This window comes from Tiliqua scincoides, chromosome 8 (genome assembly GCF_035046505.1).
Source record: "Tiliqua scincoides isolate rTilSci1 chromosome 8, rTilSci1.hap2, whole genome shotgun sequence".
NCBI classification, from domain to species: Eukaryota; Metazoa; Chordata; class Lepidosauria; order Squamata; family Scincidae; genus Tiliqua; species Tiliqua scincoides.
The window spans coordinates 43,874,697-43,898,178 of NC_089828.1; the positions used below are offsets into that span (position 1 = coordinate 43,874,697).

Consider the following 23,482-nt stretch of genomic DNA (forward strand, 5'->3'; position numbering starts at 1 on the left):
TTCCCTCAGCTATCCACCTGCCCCCTCATTAGTGCCAGATTTTGACTTAATGAGGCTATATGAAGCTTGGAGGCCCCTTGTTAAAAAAGAAAAGTTGGAAGCCCCTTGTTAAAAAATGTCTACATTTTACACACACAAACACACTTTTTCTGCGTGCATTGTGAGGTCCTAAGCTGTAGCTTATTTAGCTTATGCCTAAATCGGGCACTGCCCCACATTCTCAGTCATCCACCTCACCCCCTTTCTCTTTTCTTAGTGGCTGGAAAAAGGGGGGGGCCAAATGGTTGGCAACCTTCAGTCTTGAAAGACTATGGTATAAGCCTACAGCACCTGGTATTCCCAGGCGGTCTCCCATCCAAGTACCAGGCCTGACCCTGCTTAGCTTCCGAGATCAGACAAGATCAGGCATGTGCAGGATAACAGTTGCTGCCGGGGGGGGGGGGGGGTTAGAAAAAAGCATCCAACCACTTCACTCCCTTCCTCGACCACCAAGAAGGGGTGGGAATTGACAGATGTCGCCTCACTGGCCTGGGGGGGGCACAAGTCCATGGACTGTGCCCCAGCACCCCCCCACCCCAAAAAACCTCATATCAATCCTGGATCAAGGAAGACGTGGTCTCACCGTGCACTTGACGTCCTTCTGAGCTTCCTTGACAACAAATGCAAAGACGGAGCTGGAACTGCAACCGGAGCTGCAGAACTGACCGTGTACATCAGGGGTGCTCAATAGGTGGATCGCAATCTACCGGTAGATCGCGAGGCAAAATGAGTAGATCGCGGAGTGCCGACCCCCCCTTCAGGTGCCTCTGGGAGGAAACGCCGGGAGTAAGGCCCATTGTACTCAATGGGGCTTACTCCCAGGTAAGTGTGGCTAGGATTGCAGCCTCACAGCCTAATCCTAGGCATGTCTACTCAGGAGTAAGTCCTGTTATACTCAGTGGGGCTCAAGGTACACCAACATACATTGTACACATAAATGTTATATGTTATGATGGTGCGAACATTGTAAAAAAAACTCTGGTAGATCTCTGGGCCTTGCTGGGTTTCAAAGTAGCTCTCGAGCCAAAAATGTGTGAGCACCCCTGGTGTACATCATATATTTCATTCCAGTATCTTAATGTTCCCGGGAGATATTGAGTTACAAACAGAGGATGCCAAGCAGGCAAGCGCAACTAAAGACCTTGCTTCACTGTGCCAATGAGCACAGACGCAACTCCCCTTTGCCTCACAGGGGCTGCAGGAGCATCGCGAAAAAAATTAACGTTCATGGTTCTCCTGGCCCTCGTTCACATTGTTCAGAAATTATCCTTTAATCTCAGAAACAGGATATTCCCTTCCAGGCAATGGGAGGACTAATGAGAAGGAGGTTAAAAGGGTCCTTCTGATCAAGAGTTACCAGGAAAGGGCTCCACAAAGCACCAGGAAACAGAGAGAAAAAAGGAGGACCCATCCAGGGTTGGCCTGTCCATGAGGCCTACTGAGGTGATTGCTTCAGATGGCAGATCAGTGGGGTTGGCTCCCCTGCTTGCCTCCCTCTGCCCCCACCATTCTTCTTCCTCCTCCCCCTCTTCCTCCCCCCACTCTGTGGATTTGAAAAGGAACTGGATTAAATGTGTGAAGGGAGAGGTGAACAGTTGCCTAGGCTAGCAATTTTGAACCACGAAAGGCCCGCAGTTCTGCCATGGCAGTCACCCACTTCACTACATTCACCTCAAACTCCTACTTGATGTTTCTCAAGGTCACAGACTGGGCCAGCTGTGCTTCAGCCTAGATAAGCAACAAAAGCAACATTAGTTTCTAGTTTCCTCTGTGCCAGCTCTGAAGAAGAGTGTTGAAAAGTGAATCGCTGGTTTCCAGCATTTCCAAGATAGGTGGATGTGCTCAGAATTCGAGTCATTCAAATGTGGATTTCTGTCACAAACTCACTATGATCCTAGGCATGTGTGCATGTGTGGAGCGAGAGAAGGGGAAAGAGAGAGAGCAGGGGCATGAAAGATTCTGCCCATCCCCGAGCCTGCCACATGGGCACCTCCCTGATATGCTGATGTGCCCCTTCCCTTGCATTTGAGCAGGTGAGGGGGAATCTGTCCTTGCCCCATAACTTGGCAAAGACTTCTGCGTCCCATCATGCCAAATAAAGCACTTTACAATGCCACTGAAAACTGAGCACCACGGGGGAGAAAGGCAAAGGAATCTAGAGTGGCCGGGCTGACTCCGGTGGGAACACGTCTCGACGGCCTTTCCAGGAGACAACAGGGGCCGTTCCAAGCGAGGCCCCCAGATAAGAGAGAGGGAAAGCGCATCTCTTTGTCAGCCTGTCCCAATGGTGGCTTTTAGGAACCGCGGCGTCCATTTCCAGCCTGTGCAAAAGATAGCAGCCTGGCGTACTCCCTCCCTTCAACAATACAGTGGTTTGACAGAAGCCACTTTATTCTGCCGTGGCTCTTGCAGTGACCTGATTGCATTTCAATGAGGGAGCAGAATTTGTTCTCTCCCCCCCCCCCGCCCACAGCCCCCGACGGAGCCACCAGGCTACCTTGGACCTTCCAGACTCAGCAGCCACAAAGTACTGAAGCACCACGAGGAAGTGAACAACAGAGTGATTTAGCCCAGGCCAAATGCAGATTTCCCAGCAGAACAAATCTGCCAGAACATAGTAAGGAGCCCTGGCTGTTAGTGCTCATGCACCCACACCCCTCAAGGGAATTCTACACTGTATGCACCTACAGTGGGTGGATGGAATCAACTCCTCACTGTGATCCACAATATTCTCTGCCCATCAAGCAAGAATAAATTCTGAGATGCTAGCCTCCGTGTCTATATTCTTCTGGCACTCCTCTATAATCTCACCTGCAGCTTGTTGTTTAATAGAAAGGCCTGTTTTCTCTAGAATGCATGCCACTTCCACTATTCCTCCATACATCCTGAGGGTTAAGACCAGTGCCAGACTGGTGTCTCTGGGCAGCTGCCGAAGGCCCTCAGGAAGTGGGGGAGGGAACATGGTACAAAATCAGAACATAAGCCCTGCTGGATCAGGCCAAAGGCCCATCTAATCCAGCTTCCAAACCTATCATGGCTTGTAAGCTGTGACGAACTTTTCTTCTAGAAATCTGTACAATTCCTTTTAAAGGCATCTAGGCCAGATGCAATCACCACATCCTACAGCAAGGAGTCGGTCAGGTTTTTGGCATCCCAGGCTTGAGATTATTATTAGCCAGGATGTGGCAGGAGGTCCTGATATCTGGGCCTGGTGTGGAGCAGTCAGCAAGGCAGCACTGCTGATGCATTCAGCTGCACCTGTTGCAAGTGGGAGTCACGTGACTCTGGGAAGATGTGTGCAGAGTCACGTAGGCTATGGTGGAGGGGTGCAATGCACCACTGGACAGCCAATCAGAGTGCGTCATAAGACTGTCTTGTGACTATGAGGTCGCCCTACTCTGATTGGCTGGCCCCGGTATATATGGAGCAAGCACAGACATCAAGGTGTGGGTTGTTGTGGTGGAGTTTCTGCATGCCATGCTGCTGGTTTGTGTACTGATTTTGGACTGCCTTCTCGTGACTGACCTGCTGTATCCCTGACTCCTGGACCGTTTGACTGACTACTCTTCTGCCTGCTCCTTTACCAATACGTGCTTCTGCAACAAACAAGCCTGTGTTCTGCTTCTTTGCCTCTGTTTGGGATCACCTGCTTCTTGTGCTGTCTCCCTACACTCCCGTGCCATTCTTCTATCGGGAAAGCAAGGGCTATCCTTCCCTGCTGACCTGACAAGAGTTCCACAGATTAATGACATGCTAGGTAAAGAAGTATTTTCTTTTCCAGTGCCGGTCTCTGATCCCCTGCATGAAGCATTCATAGCTATTATGTGGTGGTGGTGATAGAATGCTTCTCACCCACAAGAACACTCTGTCATCACTGCCTTTCACCAGTTTGTCCCATTTGCAAATGAACGTTTCCCACAGAGGCCCCTGAGAGATAATGCAAAATGTCCTAGTTGTGGATGGGATGGACAGAAAAAAGGAGATGGCAGTGATAGGACAGGACTCTTCCTTGCTCCTTTTATCCTCATCAGTGCCACGGAGAGGGAGTTTTGCTACTGATGGCACCAGTGGCAGGAGCATCAAATCCCTTCTGCCAACAAGGCCCATTATGAATTTTAAGAGAAGCCAACCATACAGGAAGGACCTATATATGGCACTGTACATGGCACTTTATGCAGATTCTAACTGGAAAGGCAGGGTATACATTCTTAAAATAAACAATTTATCATCACCATCATCATCCCCCCATGGGACACTACCTTGTAGTGGTGGGGCTTGTGTACTTCAGTGAGGTGGGGGCTAAGCTGGACAGGGCCACCCAAACCAGACAGGCCTCTGCTGAGAAGTCAGACTAAATGTGTCCCAAACCCATTTCTAGTATGGTGCAAAAAATGAACAGTATAAATACTGTTGTTGTTGTTGGTGGTGGTGGTGGTGGTGGTGATGATGATGAACAAATAATCTATATCAGCTTGGTTGTCGCCTGGATCAACAAGGAACATGCCAGGTGCTGGAGTTCCTGGTCATCTGGTGATAAGTGGGCTATGAGACTCAGGATCTCAAGTTGAGCTACCAGGAGACTGTAGGGCTGCTGCCGCTGCTGCTACTGATATTGCTACTACTACTACTTTTATTATTATTATTATTATTATTATTATTATTATTATTATTAAGAGAGCCAAGGGCCTCTCCAAGTGATAACCAAACCTGATTGGGTAGCTGGCTCATTCCCTTCTCAGTTTCAGTCCTGCCAACCTATCATTTAATAACTCCAAGCCAGGACGGGATCCACGCAGGACTCTAGAAACATCCTGTTTCCTGTGTCAGGATTGAGACTGAGAGGTGTGAAATGCTTTAAAAAAAAAAACAACCCTCCAGGTATTAGAAGACACAGAAGCCAGTTCTGTAACACTTCAGTCTCAGTCTGAAGGACAAGCCATTTTACACTCCAGCAGTCGGCAAACTTTGCAGGTAGCCAGTTAATTCATGTCCAGGTTCCCAAGCTCAGTGGTGTAGCTCACTGCTCTGGCACCAGGGGCAGTGATGTCACTATGCCGCGAGATATCATGATGTCACTTCCGGGTTCCCTGTGGAGGAGGAGGGTTCACTGCATTGGCTTCGCACCCCCCATTCCTTCTTCTGTGGAGGCTCCCCTTTGAAGAAGAATGGGGGCGCGAAGCCTTCAGAGACTCCTCTGTATCTAGGGCTGAGCCAAAGGGGTAGTCATGTGCCCCTCTTTGACGTAGCACCCAGGGCAGGTGCTCCTTAGGCACTACCCTTGTTATGTTTCTGCCCAAGCCTTTCCAGCCGTTAGCAAGATAAATGAGGCAACTCTCAAAAAGATCTAAAACAGCACCAAAAAACCCCTGCCTGCCCATGCACTTTTTGCTGAGCCTGAAACAAAATGTCACAGACATCCACAATATACGCTTTCAAGACAAGAAGAAGGAGGAAAATGGTGCCATTTGAGTGCTCCCTGAGTCCATTTTGAAACCGGCAACGTTCCTGGGGTTGTCTCCAAACCATTGTTATCTTCTTTTTCAAGAAAAAGAACTCCAAATATTACAGAGAAATTGATTTCTGGAGAAGAAGAATTTTCTTTTTGCAAAAAAACCCCAAAAGTCTGACAGCCATGATTCAAAAATAGTTTTCAGGAGATCTTACAGTCATCTTATGTACAACTTCATCCCTACTGAGTGAAATTCATCTCCCCATCAACTGAACACACTAAACCTAAAACGATGACATAATTTTGGAAGTCAAAATTTAAAACTTTGGATTCAGTGGTAGAGGTTTGTGAATTCAGGATTTGCATTGGCGATTCCAAGGCCCTTCCAAAATCAGGGCATTCACTAGACTTTCTCAAGGGCCGTCCCAAAGATGTGTACATCTGCTCCGCTTTGCCCTGAAGTTGCTTTTACAAATGCACGCTTTTCTCCCGTCCTCTGTGCAAATGTGGCCATTTGGCCCCGCAAGAAAAATGAAGAATGAGCATCTCTGCAGCCCTCCAAAGAAGGAGGGTGGTCCAGTTGTTTCCACCCCAAGGCTAGACTCACCTCTCCACCAGCTTCTTAGCAGAGAAGCTTTCTTGTTGTGCCACCCTGCGGCTGCGACTGCATCCTCATGAGCTCACCTCCTCTACTGTGGACAGCTAGGTGAGCTAAGGGAACCTATTGTTGGGCAGAGGGGGGAGGGAGGAGGAGGAGGAGGAGGAGGCAGAAGCAATAAAGGGGAAGCTTAAAGGCACAGACTGAGCCAAGGAAGCAGGGAGAGATGCTCCTGGTAATGAATCTCTGCTTGAAGGAGGTCGAAATGGCACCTAACTGGGATTGTGGGGTAAAGACCTGTTGCTCTGGGCAAAGTAACAAATCAGTAGGCCAATGGTTACCAAACTGTGAGCCACGGCTCCCCAGGAAGCTGTGGAAACCACCCAGGGAATCCTCGTGAAAAACATCCAGATTGACACTGTGCCTTCTCTAGTCCCGGAGCCGACTGACACAAGAATTGACACAACACTTCCTGATCCAGGGCTGGCATTCCTTCCCAACAAGGAACACCTAAAGTGGGAGCTGGCAACCATAGCCTGTGGGCCAGATCCATCCCACCACCTAAAGTCATCGGCCTGTGCAGAGCTCAGCTTGGGAGGCACAGTCAGTTTACTGTGCTGCCTTCTCAGAGCTACCTTCTCAGACCTGTGCTGCTGCTGTGTGACGGCTCTGCCCTGCTCATGTGGCAAATTGGGCAGGAAGCTGCTTCTGAGAGCCTGGCAACCTGGAAGTTTGGCAATGATCAGCAGCTTCCAAAATCATGCATGGTGTGGAAGCAAACAGTGGAGGGAGACATTTTTCTCCTTTTCTTCCTCATCTTTCAAATAATGCTATTATCTGGATCTTTCCAATGGAAACCCAGGTGCTGTGCAGAAATCCCTGTCCTTTGGGCCACGTCAATATACTAAGGCAAGCGTCCAGTGCTGAAGGACTGGAGACTCTTATGGACTGCAGTCTTTGGGGCTTTGTCGTGATGCCCAGCTTCCCATCCACCTCACCCCCTCCATTTCGCTTTACCATCAAGCCCAAAAATGATATCTGGAGAAAAGAGTTTGCTGCTCACAATTTTGGGGCACTTTGGTTGGTCTTTAAAAAATATGGCTTGATTGTGGCTTTTGAATTGACATCTACAGCACTGATATTACTACAATCCTGCTGTTTCTGCACGCACAGAATACACTGCATGGGTTTTGTTTGATTTAGGGTGCAATCCTAACCCACTTTCCAGCACCGACATAAGGGCAATGCAACTCCAAGGTAAGGGAACAAACATTGCCTAACCTTAAGAAGGCCTCTGTGACTGTCCCCCAACTGCAGGATGCTGCACATGCCCCACTGGCACAGCTATGCCAGTGCAGGAAAGTGGGTTAGGATTGCGCTCTTAGGGCACAAACTTAACCAGGTCTACTCAGAAGTAAGTCCTATTTTGTTCAATTGGGCTTACTCTCAGGAAAGTGTGGTTAGGATTGCAGCCTAAGTGTTCTGTCTTTGGTAAGTCAGGGTTCTAAGGCCATTTTCACATGAATGTATAGCACAGGCAAGAATTGTCTGAGCACAGCCCAGCAATGTAGAGATACCACTGTGAGAATTTCCAGCTTAAAATTATCACATTCGAGCATCATTGCTCAAACCATGCAGGAACTCGGCTGTCTTATCAGCTTGTTTGCCTTTACCCAGTCCATTACTGACCTCAGCCAATGGTTAAGGACTCCCATGCCTCCCCTCCGATTGAGGTAATAGAGAGATACACAACTGTATATAATCTACACCCCAGTGATGCCAACTCTAGAACCCTAGGTGATGTCTACCCAAAGTTTCAAGTAGCTGCTAAATAGCATGTGTGTGTGTGGGGGGGGGAGAGAATAGACCCTCTGGAACCCTAAATGCTAAAGGCTCATGTGTCCAGGAATCCTCCAGGACTACCAAAAATCCTGCCCCTCCAAGAAGAAGTAGAGTCACCGCAAACTGGCGCCCCCAAGGCTCATCCTAGCCACAAAGTCCGGAAGGCTATCAAGGCATTGAAAATTGCTGATGAGTCCCCATAAAGAACCAACACGGACACATTCCCTCCTGTCTGGTTCTTGTTTAGAAGTTGGCAACCTCAGTATGCCAGGTTCTTGTGGGCTCCCTGAGGCATCTGGTGGGCCACTGTGAGATACAGGAAGCTTGACTAGATGAGCCTTTGGCTCAGTCCAGTGGGGCTCCCTTTGGTTCTTCTGTTTTAAGAGTGACCAAGGTGATTCTTGATTCAGAGGCTCTCGTCTTCCTGGGATGAATAAGGCAGCAGCTGCCCATGACTGTCTGTGTTGATTCTCACTATAAAAGCCTACGGCATGCCTCAAAGCTGCACCATTTTATTCCATTATCCTCATTTAGTCAATTTCTAGCCCACCAAACCCCTAGGACTAGGGGTGAGTTCTGTTCTAATAATAACATTGCAAAATGACTACTAGCAGGGCTGCAGCTGGTGCTGGAGTGGGCAAGAGGGGCCAGAGGGACCAGTGCTGCCAGCCCAAAGACAGAGCCAGCCTGTGTTGTTATTCAGCCCTGCTTATCATTATGGATGAGCACAAGAGAACATTGTAATTATCCAGGCCTTTGATTCCCTTCTGTGGTGAGTCATATTCAGGTTACTCAACTGCAGCCTTTGAACTGACTGGGAAAGGAGAGAGACCGGGGCCCTTCTGTTCTCCACCAGCAGCAGGCATCTGGCCAGGTCGGCTATTATCCACCCGCCCATCTCCCTTTCACAACCAGAAAGTGCCCTGAAAGGCCCCCCGGAAGAGCAGAGCAGCCTAGAAGACCCGAGGCCCCTGAAAACAGTGGCAATGGCTAGTTTATGCAGCTGCTGCAGCAAGCAAAGCAGTACATAGACACTAGAGGGAAGAGGCAGCATGGCTCACAGCTCTTCAGAGCAAGTGGCATGCCAGCATCAGGCATCAAACCAGAATTGACTCATGAAACCACCTTTATACTAGTGGTATAAACCTTTCGGAGCCCGTAGACCACCAAGGCAAAAATTGGAATTATTGTGGACCACATGCAACCCCTTGCACAGGAAAAAATACAAATAAATTTTAGTAATAATTAGAGAAAATTTATTAATGATTGTTTATACAAAAAATTGTGGGTTGTTGCTGGCTGCGGCTGTGGGGGAGCCATTCTTTGTCCTCTCTGGTGGTCCATGGGGGAGCGCCTGCTTGGCGAGTCGCTGGAAGTGATCATAGGCAATCTTTTTTCCTGAGATCTCATGGACCACTTCTCAGAGTCGTATGGACCGGCCAAGGTCTGCGGACAATGGGTTGGGAACCAGTGCTTTATACAATTAAGGGCACAATCCTAACCCACTTTCCAGCACGGATACAAGGGCAATGCAGCCCCAAGGTAAGGGAACAAGCATTCCCTTACTTTGAGGAGGTCTCCGTGCTAGAAATTTGGTTAGGATTTGGGCCTAAGACATCAAGACCAGCTTAGTTAAATCAACACTTGTAGTGAGAGGTAAGTGTTGTCTCCATTCAAGCCTGAACACTTTGAATCAAACTTCCTGATAAAATCTAAGCTAGCCACTTCTCACTGCAGTCTCCATTTCAAGTTCTTTTTATCATATAGAAAGCTGCTTTACACTAAATCTGATCCCTTATCCTGGTCCACCTAGGTCAGTGTTATCTATTCAGACTTTCAATTATTCTCTAGGTCAGGTGCTAAGTCTCATGGGCCGAATGCTATTCCCAGAATTTATCCAGCCCCTATTATAATCGGGCTCTTTCATATCTTGAAAACGTGCACAAAATTTGTCCATTTTCTCTTCTGTCATTTGCAGCTAATTAATTTCTGTTTAAGAACAAAGTGCTTATTTCTCACCACCATCTTCTTAATGACATCACTTTCTTGCTTAATGATGTCATCTCCGGCCCTCAGCAGGTACCACTAATGCTAACTTCGGTCCTCTGCACGAAACGAGTTTGACATCCCTGCTCTAGGTTTTCAAACAGAGAAGGCTCTTTTTCAGCCCCAACTAGAGATGCCTAGGGTTGAAGCAAGGGCCTTCTGCACATGCTCTATCACTGAGCTACAGCTCTTCCCTGTTGCAAAATGGTGACTGTTGGCAGCAGAGAGCCTTGGGAGATGGAAAACACTGTTGACTGTTTGGATAGATGCCATTTTGGAGGACAGATTTGTGTCAGTTAATTCTTTGGCTTGCTTTTTTCTACAGAAGAACACTGCAGATGGGTGACCACTTCTATCACACTGGAGATTGGTATAGTGACACTGTGTCTTTAAGACTAGTTCTAAAAAGCCAGCAGAGGTTCCCTTTCTGGTAGTTCAAGGAAGGAGGGCTTCCAGCTGGAGCTATTTTTAATCCCTCTGTTTTTAACCCCCTACTACTAATGAATAAGAGTTTGTAACACCCTGTTTCTGAGCCATTCTTGATTGTCTCCCACCAGGGACGACCCATCCATGAGACCTACTGAAGCAGGGGGAATTGAGTGGCAATGCCCCACCGCTGTCCTTTTACTCGCTTCCAATTCCTCCTCCTCATTCTACTGCCTGGATTGGAAAGACAGTGAGAAAGAGGAAAGTGGAGGAAAGTGCTGAGTTAATGTATTGCAGAGTGGGAGGAGAAAAGGCTGGTACATCATAAGGTAGGGGGGCATCATTTGCCATGCCGCCTCAAGTGTCAGATGTTGGGCCAACCCTGAGCGTCCATAACTTTGGCAGTTCAATAACCCAGGATATCTGAAATGAGTCACAAACCAATATCTGGTGGGTTAGGCCCTCCCACCCATCCTTGCGTCCAGTTGGCTCTAAATTGGAGCCCTCTGGATACAATTGGAGGCCACACCAGGCCTCCGCAGTCACTTTGGATTTACTTCCAGGTTTGTGAAAGCGACTTCCAGTTGCTTTCAGAGACCTGCAGAAGCCCATCGCCAAAAATTAGGTAGGTCATGGTGCCCTTTGCCACAGAACAGATGGATTGTGGCAGTGGGAAGTTTGAGAACCCCTGCAATACCAAAAAGAAATAGCATGTAGGGGCTCCTGTGCAGAGCCAAAATAATCATTTCCTCCAATAGTGAACTTGGGCAGGCACATCAACAGTGCCTACCTATTTGGAAAGGGAAACAGGCTTGAAGACCCAAATGGCACCTGGAAGAAGCTTTGCCATGAGGTTGCAATCCTTTGCACACTTACCTGGGAGTAAGTCTTATTAAATTTAGTGGGTCTTTACTTTTGAGCATACAATTGCACTCCACTCCAAACCTCCACTGCCTTGTGGCTACATCCAGTTATGGAAAAGGCTTCAGGAGTCAACCTCGAGGCAAAATCCGGAGCCAGAGTCCCTGAGGCAGTTCATGGCTGAACACAGTCACGTTCTGGCAACTCCTGCGACGCCGCTGGAACCAACCATATTGGCCTCTGCCTTTCCACTGGACCATTTCAGCGACGTGGAGGGGGGGATTTGCTCCATGGGTAACAGTCTATCCTCCATACCTACTTTACCCAGGCTTCGCGCACTGCAGAGGACACTCCATTCCAGAGCCACCATTCAGAGCGCGATACCATAGTCTTCTGAGACTGAAGGATGCCAACAACAATTGCACTATAAAGGGTTTACTTTTTTAGCTACCTTGGGCATTTGCTTTGGCATGGGAAAGGTGGGATATAATTTTTTTCAATAAATTCAATTTCAATAGATTTACAGCACCTTCTCTAGCAATGTGTTCCACATGTGGGAGGGCTCCTTCCACAACACCTGCTGATCTATCATGGGCATTATGAGGGGGAAAAAGGCACCACGCATCTTTTCAAGCACATGACCAGGACACTGATACATGTTTCAAGTGACTTGTTAATAACAAGCGCAAAGGGGGGCAAGGGCCCCAGAGCATGCACACTGCAGATTGTATCAAAATAATTTTGCCAGCCTTTCTCCCACAAAAACTGGTCTTTCTGGTTCTTCCTCTGCCCCTCAGTGGGAGAAACAATAATTATCACACACACACGTTTCAGCATAATCCCAGGAGCTGTGGTTACTTTTGCCATTATTGTGAAAAGCAGGAGGTAACCCAAGAACATTTCCAAATTGCAGAGTTGCTGTTTTGCACCATATTTATGAGAAAAAACACACAGCATGTACCAAAGAACACAAAAGGAAGTAGGGGCACACAGCATACCACTTGCATGGCACACAGCATACCACATCAAAATGTTGCCAACAACTGTTAGGAAACAGCTAGAGACAAGTTGTAGCTCTCAAGGAGGCTTACAGTCAGTGTCCCAAAGAGCCCTCCCTCCAGCAAGCCAGGAAAATAGGCCACAACTAAGGCTGCTATATTCCTGTGCACGCTTTACCTGGGAACGTTATTAACCTGTTATTCAGCCAATGGTTGAATGGTTTCTAAGGAAATACACAGAACTGGGAGACTGTAGGCCAGTGGTCCCCAAACTTACCGCTGCCACAGTGCCCTGTCCTGTGCAGAGCTCAGCATCCAGTAGTTGGCGGTGATGCAATGACACAACTGCCACTTACTTTTGGGTTCAAGACAATGACAGCATCCTAAAAATGGTGTTGGGGGCTCAAGACAAGTGGGCAGGTTTCTCAGACACCGAAAACAGCACAGAAGTTCTGCCCACCAAGTTGAGCCTCTACAGCAGTCTTGGTCATCATGTTGCAGTCTTTGTATCAGGCAGCAGGCATCCTGTGATGCCCCTGTGCGGTCGCTGCAACGCGCCAGGGAGCTGCAACATCCATATTGGGAACCACTGGTGAGAACCAGCTGCTGACATCTTTGCTGAATTCTAGAAGCACTCTTGAAAAGGAGCTTTCCACTTGCAAGGCTCCACTAGGAAGGGGCTCAGGAAGAGACAGCAGCCTTCATTTTTGCTATAGCTCAGTAATTGAGCACCTGCTTTGCGTACAGACAGTCCCATATTGAATCTCTGGTAGCATTTCCAAGTAAGGCTATGAAAGGGAGATTACCATGGGGCCTAATTTTATAAATATGTCTTTCTTTAGTCTTCTTGTCTCCTACACTACAAAGCTCCAAATGCTAGTCTCTCTTTACAAAGGAGATGCTCCAGCCCCTTGACCATTTCAGCTTCCCTTTCCAACTCTTCAATAATCTTTTGAAGATGGGACTATGAGACCTGGACACCATACTCCAAAATGGCTGCAACATTGGTTTGACCACTGAACTATATTCTCCACCAAGGTAATCCCAGTTGTTTTATTTTCAATAGTTCTACAAAAGGCTCTGCAGCACCAAGATCTAAAGGCCTTTGGCAGGAATAGAATGAAGACAGAATTAACAAAACAGCAACACCGCATCAACCTCCATCGAATGACCTGATGTTTCATCAAGTTTATTGTTTAACCTGCTTCTGTAAAATAAAAGTTCCATATACACTATTTATAAAATGGCTTAAATTAAGGCATAATTCTGTAGTGTCTAAGACAAGCGTCTGACATTCTGCACAGGCGAGTTGCCAGGTCCGTTTACCAACAGCGTGTCTCACAAATGAGCCCAACCATGTCAACTTGGGAAAGCTTTTTTTTTTTTTTTTCCTTTAAGAGTCCAAGGTTTTTGTAACCTGGGAGCTTCCTCACAAAAGCTAGGTCCAAGGCTCCATGGCAGGCAGAATCTGGTAGATCACCCGGAAACTCTGCAGAAGCTGGTAAACTTTTATATAGAGATTGTAGAGCTACGTCTGACAGTCTGGAAAAGCAAAAGAACATGGACATACAACACGATAATGGAGAGACGTACAGAAAACCAATAGAGATTACAATCTTGGGATTCCTGGGGCATTCCTTCCCCCACCCCCACCCCTCCACCCAGGGAGAGGTTTCTTTCTCCCAGAATTAAGACTGTTGGCTGGGAGGACCAAGTCATGCCTGTGGCTATTTTAAGCACAGGCAGCAAGAAACCAAACACTATCACTCTCAAACCTCTACGGTCATGCCCCCATACCCTTAAGAGTATTGCCACCGTTCCCAAAACATCTTGTTAAAAGACACGGTTCCACTGTTTTCCCCAAAGATGATCAGGCTATTTGGTTTTTCAAACAGTTTGGAAGGTGTGCTCTTTCTCCAAGAAAAAACAAATACTGGATTTTCAAGCAAATCTCAAACAAGAGAATGAGCTGGAGAAACCAAGAGAAACAGGTTAATTGCAAGTGGGCCTCCTCTTGGCAGAACGTGGCCACCTGGCCAGGTGAGACAAAGCAAGAGCCGCCTCCCCCTCCCCCCCCCACCCATGGCTAGTGAAGAGAACAGCCTGAGGAAAGATTTTGCTTAGGACTCCAGTGCTCACCAAGAGTTGGGTGCTCAGGGTTTATTTAGATGGGACTCGTGTGCAGACAGGAGGCTGCCAACAGATTCCTATAAAACAGTGATTGCATGGAATTGGCGGGGGGGGGTGCAGAACTGTCCACTGCTTGTGCTTTCCCCAACACCTCCTCCCTCAACCCTCAAACCATTTTCGGGGGGGACGGGACACGGGACACAGGCACGATAAAGAGATCCCTCTTCCTGCCCAATTGTGCATCAAATCATCCTCACTGCCCTGTTCTATAGGGAGTTATCATTAGCCAGAGCTCAGCAAGAGAATCCTCTCTCTCTTTCCTCCCAGATCTGTTCCCTGGATTATAGAAATTCCTTGTCTATAGTTAGCACCGGCCTGGGGCCATTTCTGGGTGGTTGCAGTGCTGCAGAAGCATGGAAAGGTGTTTCCCTGATGGTTTCCCAGCAGCTCATTTCTATCCTGCTGCGGCATCCAGGGGGAAAAGAGGACAACTGGAGGAGGTTCAGAAGGGTTATCCAGGAGCCACAAGGGAAGGCAGGGCAACCACTCCTTCTTTCATCCTGGAACAGGCCTCAGGCCACCCAAGCACCAGCACAGTAGAGGTGTAGCTAGGGGCTGCTGATCCAGAAAGCTGCTAGAGTGATTTAACTGGCACCCATCTCTACGCATTGGTAAACAGATCTACAATTTCAGATAGCAGGTGCATCGCCCTTGCCATCCTCCCTGTATGCTAAAAAGAGGGTCCCAGTGCACTAGGAAGTGAAGCCACAGCCATAGATATGGCTAGAAACATAGGAAACAGTCCTAGCTCAGGCTGTTTCAAAACAGCCCACCTGACAGCGTCACCTGACAAAAAAAGAAATGCTCAGAAGAGGCCTATACTATAATGAGATGATTATATACCTGTGAGCTCCATCATCTACCCATCCCATGTTGTGATAGACACAAAGACAGAACTGCTGCCCTATGCAACAATCTGATCCTTTCTAGAGGTCAGGTCATCCCTGACGCGTTCATACTTAAACCATTGAATGGGGGGGGGGGGAACTCAAGTAAAAACACACAACCTTCCAGGAGAAGGAAGAGGAGGGAGTCCTTAAATAGAAAAAGCCTACAAGTCAAAGAGACGCGTGTACTGCCGTATTCTCCCCACCCCCTTGCACAGCCCTAGGCTAAAGCAATAACACAGCCACGCAAGCGCAAAGACAGCCTACTGTTTAAAAAATTCTCAACACTACCCAGCATCATGAAACAGGAAAGGGGGAAAAAGGCATCTGCTAATTTCTTTAAAAAAAAAAAAAAATCACTGAAATTCTACCAGAACCTTCGTTAAGCACCATATTCGGGGAGGGAAACGAGGGGTGAAATGTTATCTCTTGCATGTGCTGTCCGGAACTTGGGCACAGAGTTCTCTTTGCTCTGGATGATCAGATATGTGATGCGCTTCTGTGCCAAACGCAAATATGAGACCCAACCAGTCCTTTGAATTAGTCTGTGAAGGTGGGGAAGGATAGGATAAAGTGGAGGTGGTTGGGGAGGGTGGGGCAGGGAGCTGTTCCTAGTCAGACTGGTTCTGCCCTGCTTGGAGGTCCTGGATTTCTGGATCACTGTCGTCCTTCTGAGTGGCTGGCTCTTCTATATGGGGTGTGCTGTGCGCTGGCTGGCCGGCCTGGTCCTCGCTGGACCCAGTCTGTTCCTTCTCCATCTCCAGAGAGGCAGCTTGTGGCTCCCCACTACACAGTGGTGTGTTGGTCAGCTCATCAGTGTGAAGAGATTGGCCACTTATTTCTTTGCCTGCTTCCGACTGAGACACTGGGGAACTCTCCTCTTTTGGGGGGGCAGAGCGGCTGACAGGGGAAATCACCAAGGGAGGATGAGGTAGGTCTTTCTGCAAACAGAAGAACAATTACTGTATTAGTGTGATGGAAAAGATAACACATACCGGACACACCAAAGCCACTCTATGGATGTAAAACTCGTGCAAAATGGTTAATTCTTGTTTCTTAGAGAACACTGGGAATTGGATCGGTAATAGATAATTCTCAGTGCTTCACCAAATATAAATCCCGGAATGTTTTTGGAAAAGCCATGACAGGTGACAGTGGCGTCACTAGGATTCGCGTCACCCGGTGCGGGAGACCCGCGCATCACCCCATGTAGTGGGTGGGGCAATGCCCCAGGTGGGCGTGGTGATGTACCATTGCCCCACCCCCACCGGTTTTTTAGCTGTACGTTTTGTTAGAACACAGATATTTCAATGTGGTTTGTTTCATTGCATTCTGCATGAAATTACGCATTGATTGATATATAACATGATGGTATTATTCCTCCAAATTCTGATTTTAGTGATTTTGAAAACTTGTAGAGTCTCACACACACACCCCGTGACAACTTACTAACAACTTATTGCAGCAGTTCTCAAACTTTTAGCACTGGGACCCACTTTTAAGAATGACAATCTGTCCAGGACCCATTGGAAGTGACGTCATGGCCAGAAGTGACATCATCAAGCAATTAAAATAAATATAAATAATTAAATTAAAATAAAATATTTAAATAAGGGGGAGCCAGTCCTGTTCCACCAAGTGAATCTACTCTGAAGTAAGTCCTATTGCGGTCAATGGAGCTTACTCTCAGGAAAGTGTGGGCAGGATTGCAGCCTGTGAGCCCAATCCTATGCATGTCTACTCTGAAAAGTCCCATAGTGGTCAATGGGGCTTACTCTGTAGTCTGCCTGCAATAACAACCCCCAAAAAGAATCAGTGAGATTTCCAGCCCTCCCAGTGCCCAGTTTAAAGTTCTTCTATTTCAGGCACATCAGAATAAAGACCCACCTGGCTTTGCAAGTGCAAAATAGAAAACTTTTCCCTTACCATTCAAGTCTCTTTTTTGTTCTTTTTTTGGGGGGGAGAGGCTGCCTTCTGGAGTAGCTCCATCGGATCAGGACCCTTCTGGTGTCCTCACATTCCCCTTTGCCTGGCCTGACCACCAGCCAAGGCACGCCTACCTACTCGCGAGTAAACACGACTGTGAGGCTGCTTTGCTTTTCATAAGGCTCCATAGACTGGGAGGGAGACAGCTTGGAGGGAGGAACCTCCTTCTCAGGTGTTTTTGGGGGCTGCACTCATTGGATGAGGACCATTCTGACGTCCTTGGAGCCTCTCAGCCTGCCTCAAGGCAAGTCTGCCTACTCGCAAGTAAACGCAGCCACTTGGCTTCGTTTCGGGCTCAGACTCGCACCTGGGAGGGGGGAGCTTCTTGGGTGTTTTTGAGGGGCTGCATTCATTGGATTGGAACCATTCTGGTGTCGTTGGATTCCTCTCAGCCTGCCCTTTCCGACGGACTATGGCAAGTACGCCTACTCACGAGTAAACACGCGATATGGCTCACTTTCCATAGGGCTCCAAGCATTTTTTCCTTCCGGTTTTTTGGCCATAACTTTTGAACAAAAGGAGCGATTTCAATTCTGTTTTTTGTACTGCACTTCGCTGGACATTCTGCATCCAACAGTGTATGTCATGACATGGTAGCTCCTAACCCCGCGATGTTAGCGCGTCCTCCCCCCAGGGCGCATCACACACCCCCGGCGCGTCACCTGGTGCGGCCCGCACCCCCTGCATACCCCTAGCGACGCCAGTGACAGGTGATACATGCTTGTAATGCAGACTGGGTAATGAAGCAAACAGGGGGTAGCACTCAGACCAGCAGAAAAGAAAAAACAGTGGGAAACTCCAAAGAGCTGCAAAAATAAAAATTCTAACAAACTGGAACTATTCTAAAAGTCTTGCAAGTCTCACATAATCTATGTTATTGGGAACAGTTTTTCTTAGGATCTAGAAGGCAACAACTTGCAAAAATGCACTGGGCCTAGAAAGAGATTTATTAAGTTCCATAGACACTTTTTTTTGCACCTTTTAGGAGCTGGCTTCCTCTTTTTCTTTCACTTTGCAACACAGATAGAGGCCCAAGCTAAGTACAGTGGATTCAAGGTACTAAGAGAAGTCCTCCTATGTTTAGTGCCTCCTGCAATGTAAGCCAAGGGAGGAAATAGGAGGGTGGACTGATCTGCTACAGAAATATCAGCCTCACTGAATCACAAAAGCATTTGCAGACCCCTGCTGCAGTTTTGGCTCCTCGCGGAGTGGAATTTGGACGTATTCAGATACACCCTTCTTTATTTTAAAGAGGAGACTGGGCATAGTGGAGCTGCAGGTGACTGGGAAGACAGAGCTATGTCATGAATCTGACAACAGCTATACCAGAAACTGCAGTTGCCGGGGGGGGGAGGGGGTCATCCTCCCCACGCTGCCCAAGTAAACAGAATGTATGAGATCTGTGGATGAGGAAGGAAGCAAAAGGAGATGAAAAAGAACACAGCAATTTGGCACTATGAGACACTCCTGTGCTCAGTCTTCCCCCAACCAGAGAGCCATCTATCCTATGCAAACCATCTGGTACACAGGAACTCTTTGGCTTCTACATTCACTGAAGATGCTGGATCTTTAGCAAGCATAAGCAGCTGACCAATGTCAATGTATGCTGTTCCAAGCAGGAAGAACACACAAGCTGCGCATGGGGCTTTCTGAGGGCATGCACTGTACTAGTTAACACAAAGGACACCTCTCTGTTAACTCTGCTGGACCAGATGTTATTATCCTGAAGCTACATATATACTTCCTACCCAGAGATCACTGCTGCATTGAGTTCGAGGAAGCTGCAAAGCCTCCAGTTCTGAGCAGCTGCTAGAGGGGATCAGGAATCTACCAGGTCACCTCTGCTGCCAACCTGTAGGTCAATGCAGGATTCCGCTAGAAAACGTTTAAAGTGGTCACTCCTCCCTGGCAACTGACAGAAGAAACAGAGCCACCCGAAAGGGTAATAAAGGTAGAAAAGCTGGAAAATGAAGCCATTTCTATAGTATAAAACAAAAACTAATATACAGGTGTGTGTCACTCAGTGACATTCCACCTAATGACTGACCACATATATGACAGTGGTCACTTAAGATCAAGGCTCCTCTAAAATCAAAGGGCTTTATCCTGAAACTGCCCTCACACACCTTGCAAAAATCTTTTCCAAGTGTTTTCTTGCTCGACTGCTCTCTTCTCCCTGCATACATGCCTCTCTGAACTGCTTCTGGTCTGCCTGCATTGCTTCTGCTTCTCCCTTGTCCTCCCGTGATCTCTTAATGAACTAAATGAGCCAACTGAGAACCTGTAGCCTGTGTGCCTCTGTTTACAACTCGATGAGCTTAACGAGGCAATGGAGCGGTTCCCTCTGCTTTCGCATGTCTGTTTACTCTACAAACAAACATGAAGAGTTTAATATTTGCATAACGACTGAATCGCATAACAATGAGGATTGGAGGTATCCCCATCCTTAAGCACCTGTAATTATGTTTGTCTCTAAGGAATTATGGGAACTGCAGCTTGCAAGGATGCTGAATGTTTTTCAGGAAGGATTTGAAGCCGACTTCCAAGAACACCTCCAATCTATATACTGTTGGGAGTAGTGCCTCCACCAGTCCAATCCTCCTCTTCTTTCTACCCTCAGTCCCTCCTTCTTGATGTTAAAAAAAAACCTAGCCAGCTTCGTAGTAAAAGCATTCAGTTCACAGCTGCTGCCTTCTCTGTGCCTGGATGCTCCAGCCCTCCCATCTGGGAGAAGCTGGAAGTCCACACCAGCACCAGCCAATCTCTTCAGCTCAGAACCTTTCAAGGCAACTCTCACAGACCTGAACGGAGACAACCAAGTGGTGCTAGTAATCCAACTGTAATTGGATTATTAGTAATCCAGTCCAACTGCCCCCTCTTGGATTCTTAATGCCCCAGGAGAAAAAGAGAAGGAAGAAGAAGGGGAACATGTCACTGCAACAGTGCAGTGCTGTGTTCATGCAAACCAGGAACACGTAACTGCTCAGCAAATTGCCCCAAAGATGGGCACCTGTGCTTGCTCTTCAACTCTTGCTAGTCTGCAAAGCGCCATGTGCCCAGATGGTGATTTCAACGTCATCATATAATAGATGAAGGGCAAACTGAACATCTCGGTGCTCCTTATTCAATTCCTATTTCAATTCTTTTGTGAGGAAGAATATTATTTCATTCCCACCACAATTTTATAATTACGAACCTCTTGATTCATTCTCATAATTAACATAAAGACAAACATGTGATTAGGGCAAAAGATTTCCTGAAGACTAGAAAGTGAGCATTAAAGGCAAGGAGAGAAAGGGAGGAGAAAGGAACAGACAAATGTTTGCTTGATTATTACTATTGGTAATAATTTTTGGGGGGATAACACTAACAATAGTTTTACTCAACTTTAATTCTAGTTAGGGTTTTTTCTAATATAAGCATTTTCTCACGGACGCTCATATCAAACTGGTATTCACCGCAAAGCCGCTGCCCGTCCAGAACATGCCGAGCTCCTTGCGCCAAACAGCCACCAGGAAGCTGGTGAGGAGCGTGCACGGAACCAGGTAGAGGAGTGCTGGCTGACCCTTCTGCATCAGAGCCAGCGCCACAAAGGTCACCAGGAGGCCAATGCCATAGGCTGCAGCAGAGAAGGGGAGAAAAAGGTAGAAAAAAGCATTAGTAGCAGGGTGAGGTCTCTTGGCTCTGGGAGTTTTGCCCACCACCCAACCCTATCCACAAATTACTCCCCTCCCTGAAGGTGTTTCTGAAATAGCGGGTGGAGGGGCTGCTGGCACCCAAGTTTTGAAAATCTGTAGGAGCACAAAACATGACTGAGAAGTCCTTGTGGGCACAGTAAGTTAAACCAGAATCTGGTCCCTTTCCTCTCACCATGAAGAGGTGCTAATAGAGTGAAACAAACCTTGCCCAGTATCTAGAGCAGAGGGCTCCAAACTCTGGCCCAGGGGCCAGATGCGGCATGAGGTGAGCCTCTATCCGGCCTGTGACCAGCCTCTGATCCCCTGAGAGACTCTGGCCCAGTTGACCTAACACAACCAGAGTTGTGTTTGTGGGGTGGGGGAATGGGGGTCCGCTTAAGTGTGTGCTTTGGGCTGTGTTGGTGTTTGGAGAAATCCTGGACAGTTGAGCCCATTTATACATTCATCTAACTTCCATCTTTAATGTATTTATTTAAATTTTATATTTAATTTTTTCCCCGGCCCTCAACACTGTGCCAGATGCTTGATGTGGCCCTTTGGTCGAAAAGTTTAGAGACCCCTGATCTAGAGAGAGGAAGGCGAAACACCCAAGAATCTGCCCCCCCCCATCCTCCTACAAGAGGTGACACAGGAGAGATAGCACACATGTCTGTGCTGTTCCTTCTTCTCTCTAGGTGGAAGAGAGAAAACAAAAAGGCAGAGCAATACTCTGCAGCCCGGCTGGATCCCGCCCAGGGAGGGGAGGGCAAGTCAGAGGTGATACCAGAAACTGCCTTGGTGCTTTTGGCATATTTCTGGGTCAGTCATTCAGTTAAATAAATATGAGTGCTTGGATTTTTCAGTCTACTGATCAAATCTGCATCTGAGCAAAATAAAAAGTTCTAATCAAAAGCAAACTTCATTTTCAGACCATGCAACATCATCTCCACCATCAAAATCCAATGAAGAGCTAAAGAACTGACAGCCCCAGCTGATCACTTTCTTTCCAAATAGTCCAAGCTCCCTAAACACGCTTCTGACATTCTGAGAAGGTGCATAGATGGATTACTCCAAAGCAGGTACTTTGGACCGACCTGAAACATTACAATAGGATATGGGAAGGGGAGATCTGGTGTGCCTAAGCAACATGATTGTCAATAATCATGGAGTCAATAGTTGCCCTCCAAAGGAATCAGTAAATAAGCTGCAAAGTGGAAGGGTTTGTATTTTCACAACTCCACCCACGGTACATGCAGACAAAACCTAGGCAGGAGAGTCACTCTCTGTGCAATTCACCTTAATTTGGGTCATCTCCCTTACACCAATTTTAATTTTTAAAGACGCTGGGACAGGCACCCTCTCTCTGCATCAACACAAAGTTGCTGTAATTCAGTATGTGTTCAAAGGGCTCCCCCCCCCCCACTTGGGATCAGAGAGACAAGAAACCTGCTTGGCAAGATGGAGGGAGGAGGAGAGAGAAGCTACTTCTCATGGCTCCATTGTTGGGAATGAGATAAGTGCTGAAATGCAACGGAAGCGATAAGAACAGGCTGCTGTGCTTTTAGGGGCCATGGCTGTTTGCCATGGATGGAGAGGAGAAGAAAAATAGAGGACAGCAAAACATACCTATAGTGCAAGCGACAAAGTAGATCCTGGAGGACTGAACTTGAATGTCAAACCTGTGGCAATATGCCACCAGAAGACCTAAGGAGGGAAAGAGACCAGGGTGAGCCTAGAGTCAGTTCCATGGCACATAATCCAAACAGATTTGCATGTCTCTCCATATTCTGATCACCTTCTGCTAGGATGACCCCTCCCTTTCAAACTACAAACTTAGCTCAGTGCTGCCTTTGGCCTTCCATCAGCAGCATCAGGCACCTAGGAGGAGAGGAGCCCTGCTGGGCAGACACAAAATGACCCCTCCAGTTTCCAACGAAGGCCAGCCAGATGCCAAAATGGGAAACCCACAAGCAGTACATGATGGCCATAGCCTACCCTGCTCTTGTGTAGCACACATCCTTTGCACATGGGGGTTCTGTTTAGCCAACATGGCAATAGCCTTGGAAAAATGTAACCTCTTCCCTTCATTTGTCAACCCCTTTTTAAAAATCACCTAAATCAGAGGCCATCACCAATGTCTTGTAGCAGTGTGTTCCACAAATCAACATATGCACTGCCTGCACTCAGTTTCCAAGCTTGTCTTCATAGTCAGCAGGGGCTTGATTTTATGAGATTCTTGTTGCTAGATTGCTGAACATTCCATGCCTGCCGAAGCATGAAAATGTTCCATACCTGCCTTAGAGCAAAACAGACTGGAAGATGCACATATGAGCAGTCCAATTTTAGCTGCCCTCGCAAGGTTGTCTTCTTGCCCTCCCTTCCAGTACCGAGCCTGATCTCCCTAACCCAATGGCATTCTTGGCCTCAAAGGGAAGGCTGAAGCTTTCACTGTCCTCAGGGACAAATGGTGAGGTGTGGAACAA

The 23,482-nt window shown here is 47.5% G+C and overlaps 1 protein-coding gene across 2 annotated transcripts in view; it reads right to left on the reverse strand.

Moving 5' to 3' along the window:
* Nucleotides 1–15,587: 15,587 nt before the first annotated feature.
* The window catches only part of SPPL2B (signal peptide peptidase like 2B), a 28,036-nt gene continuing 20,141 nt past the window's right edge, over nt 15,588–23,482 (reverse strand). The window contains exons 13-15 of one of the 2 annotated variants that reach the window (XM_066635831.1): nt 22,626–22,703; nt 20,781–20,941; nt 15,588–16,277 (exon numbers count right to left, since the gene is read on the reverse strand). In XM_066635831.1, coding sequence (XP_066491928.1) covers nt 15,948–16,277; nt 20,781–20,941; nt 22,626–22,703 — 569 coding nt within the window. In that variant the 3' untranslated portion in view covers nt 15,588–15,947. Of the gene's footprint in view, nt 16,278–20,709; nt 20,942–22,625; nt 22,704–23,482 lie in introns of both variants that reach the window. The other variant, XR_010794807.1, reaches the window with a different exon arrangement.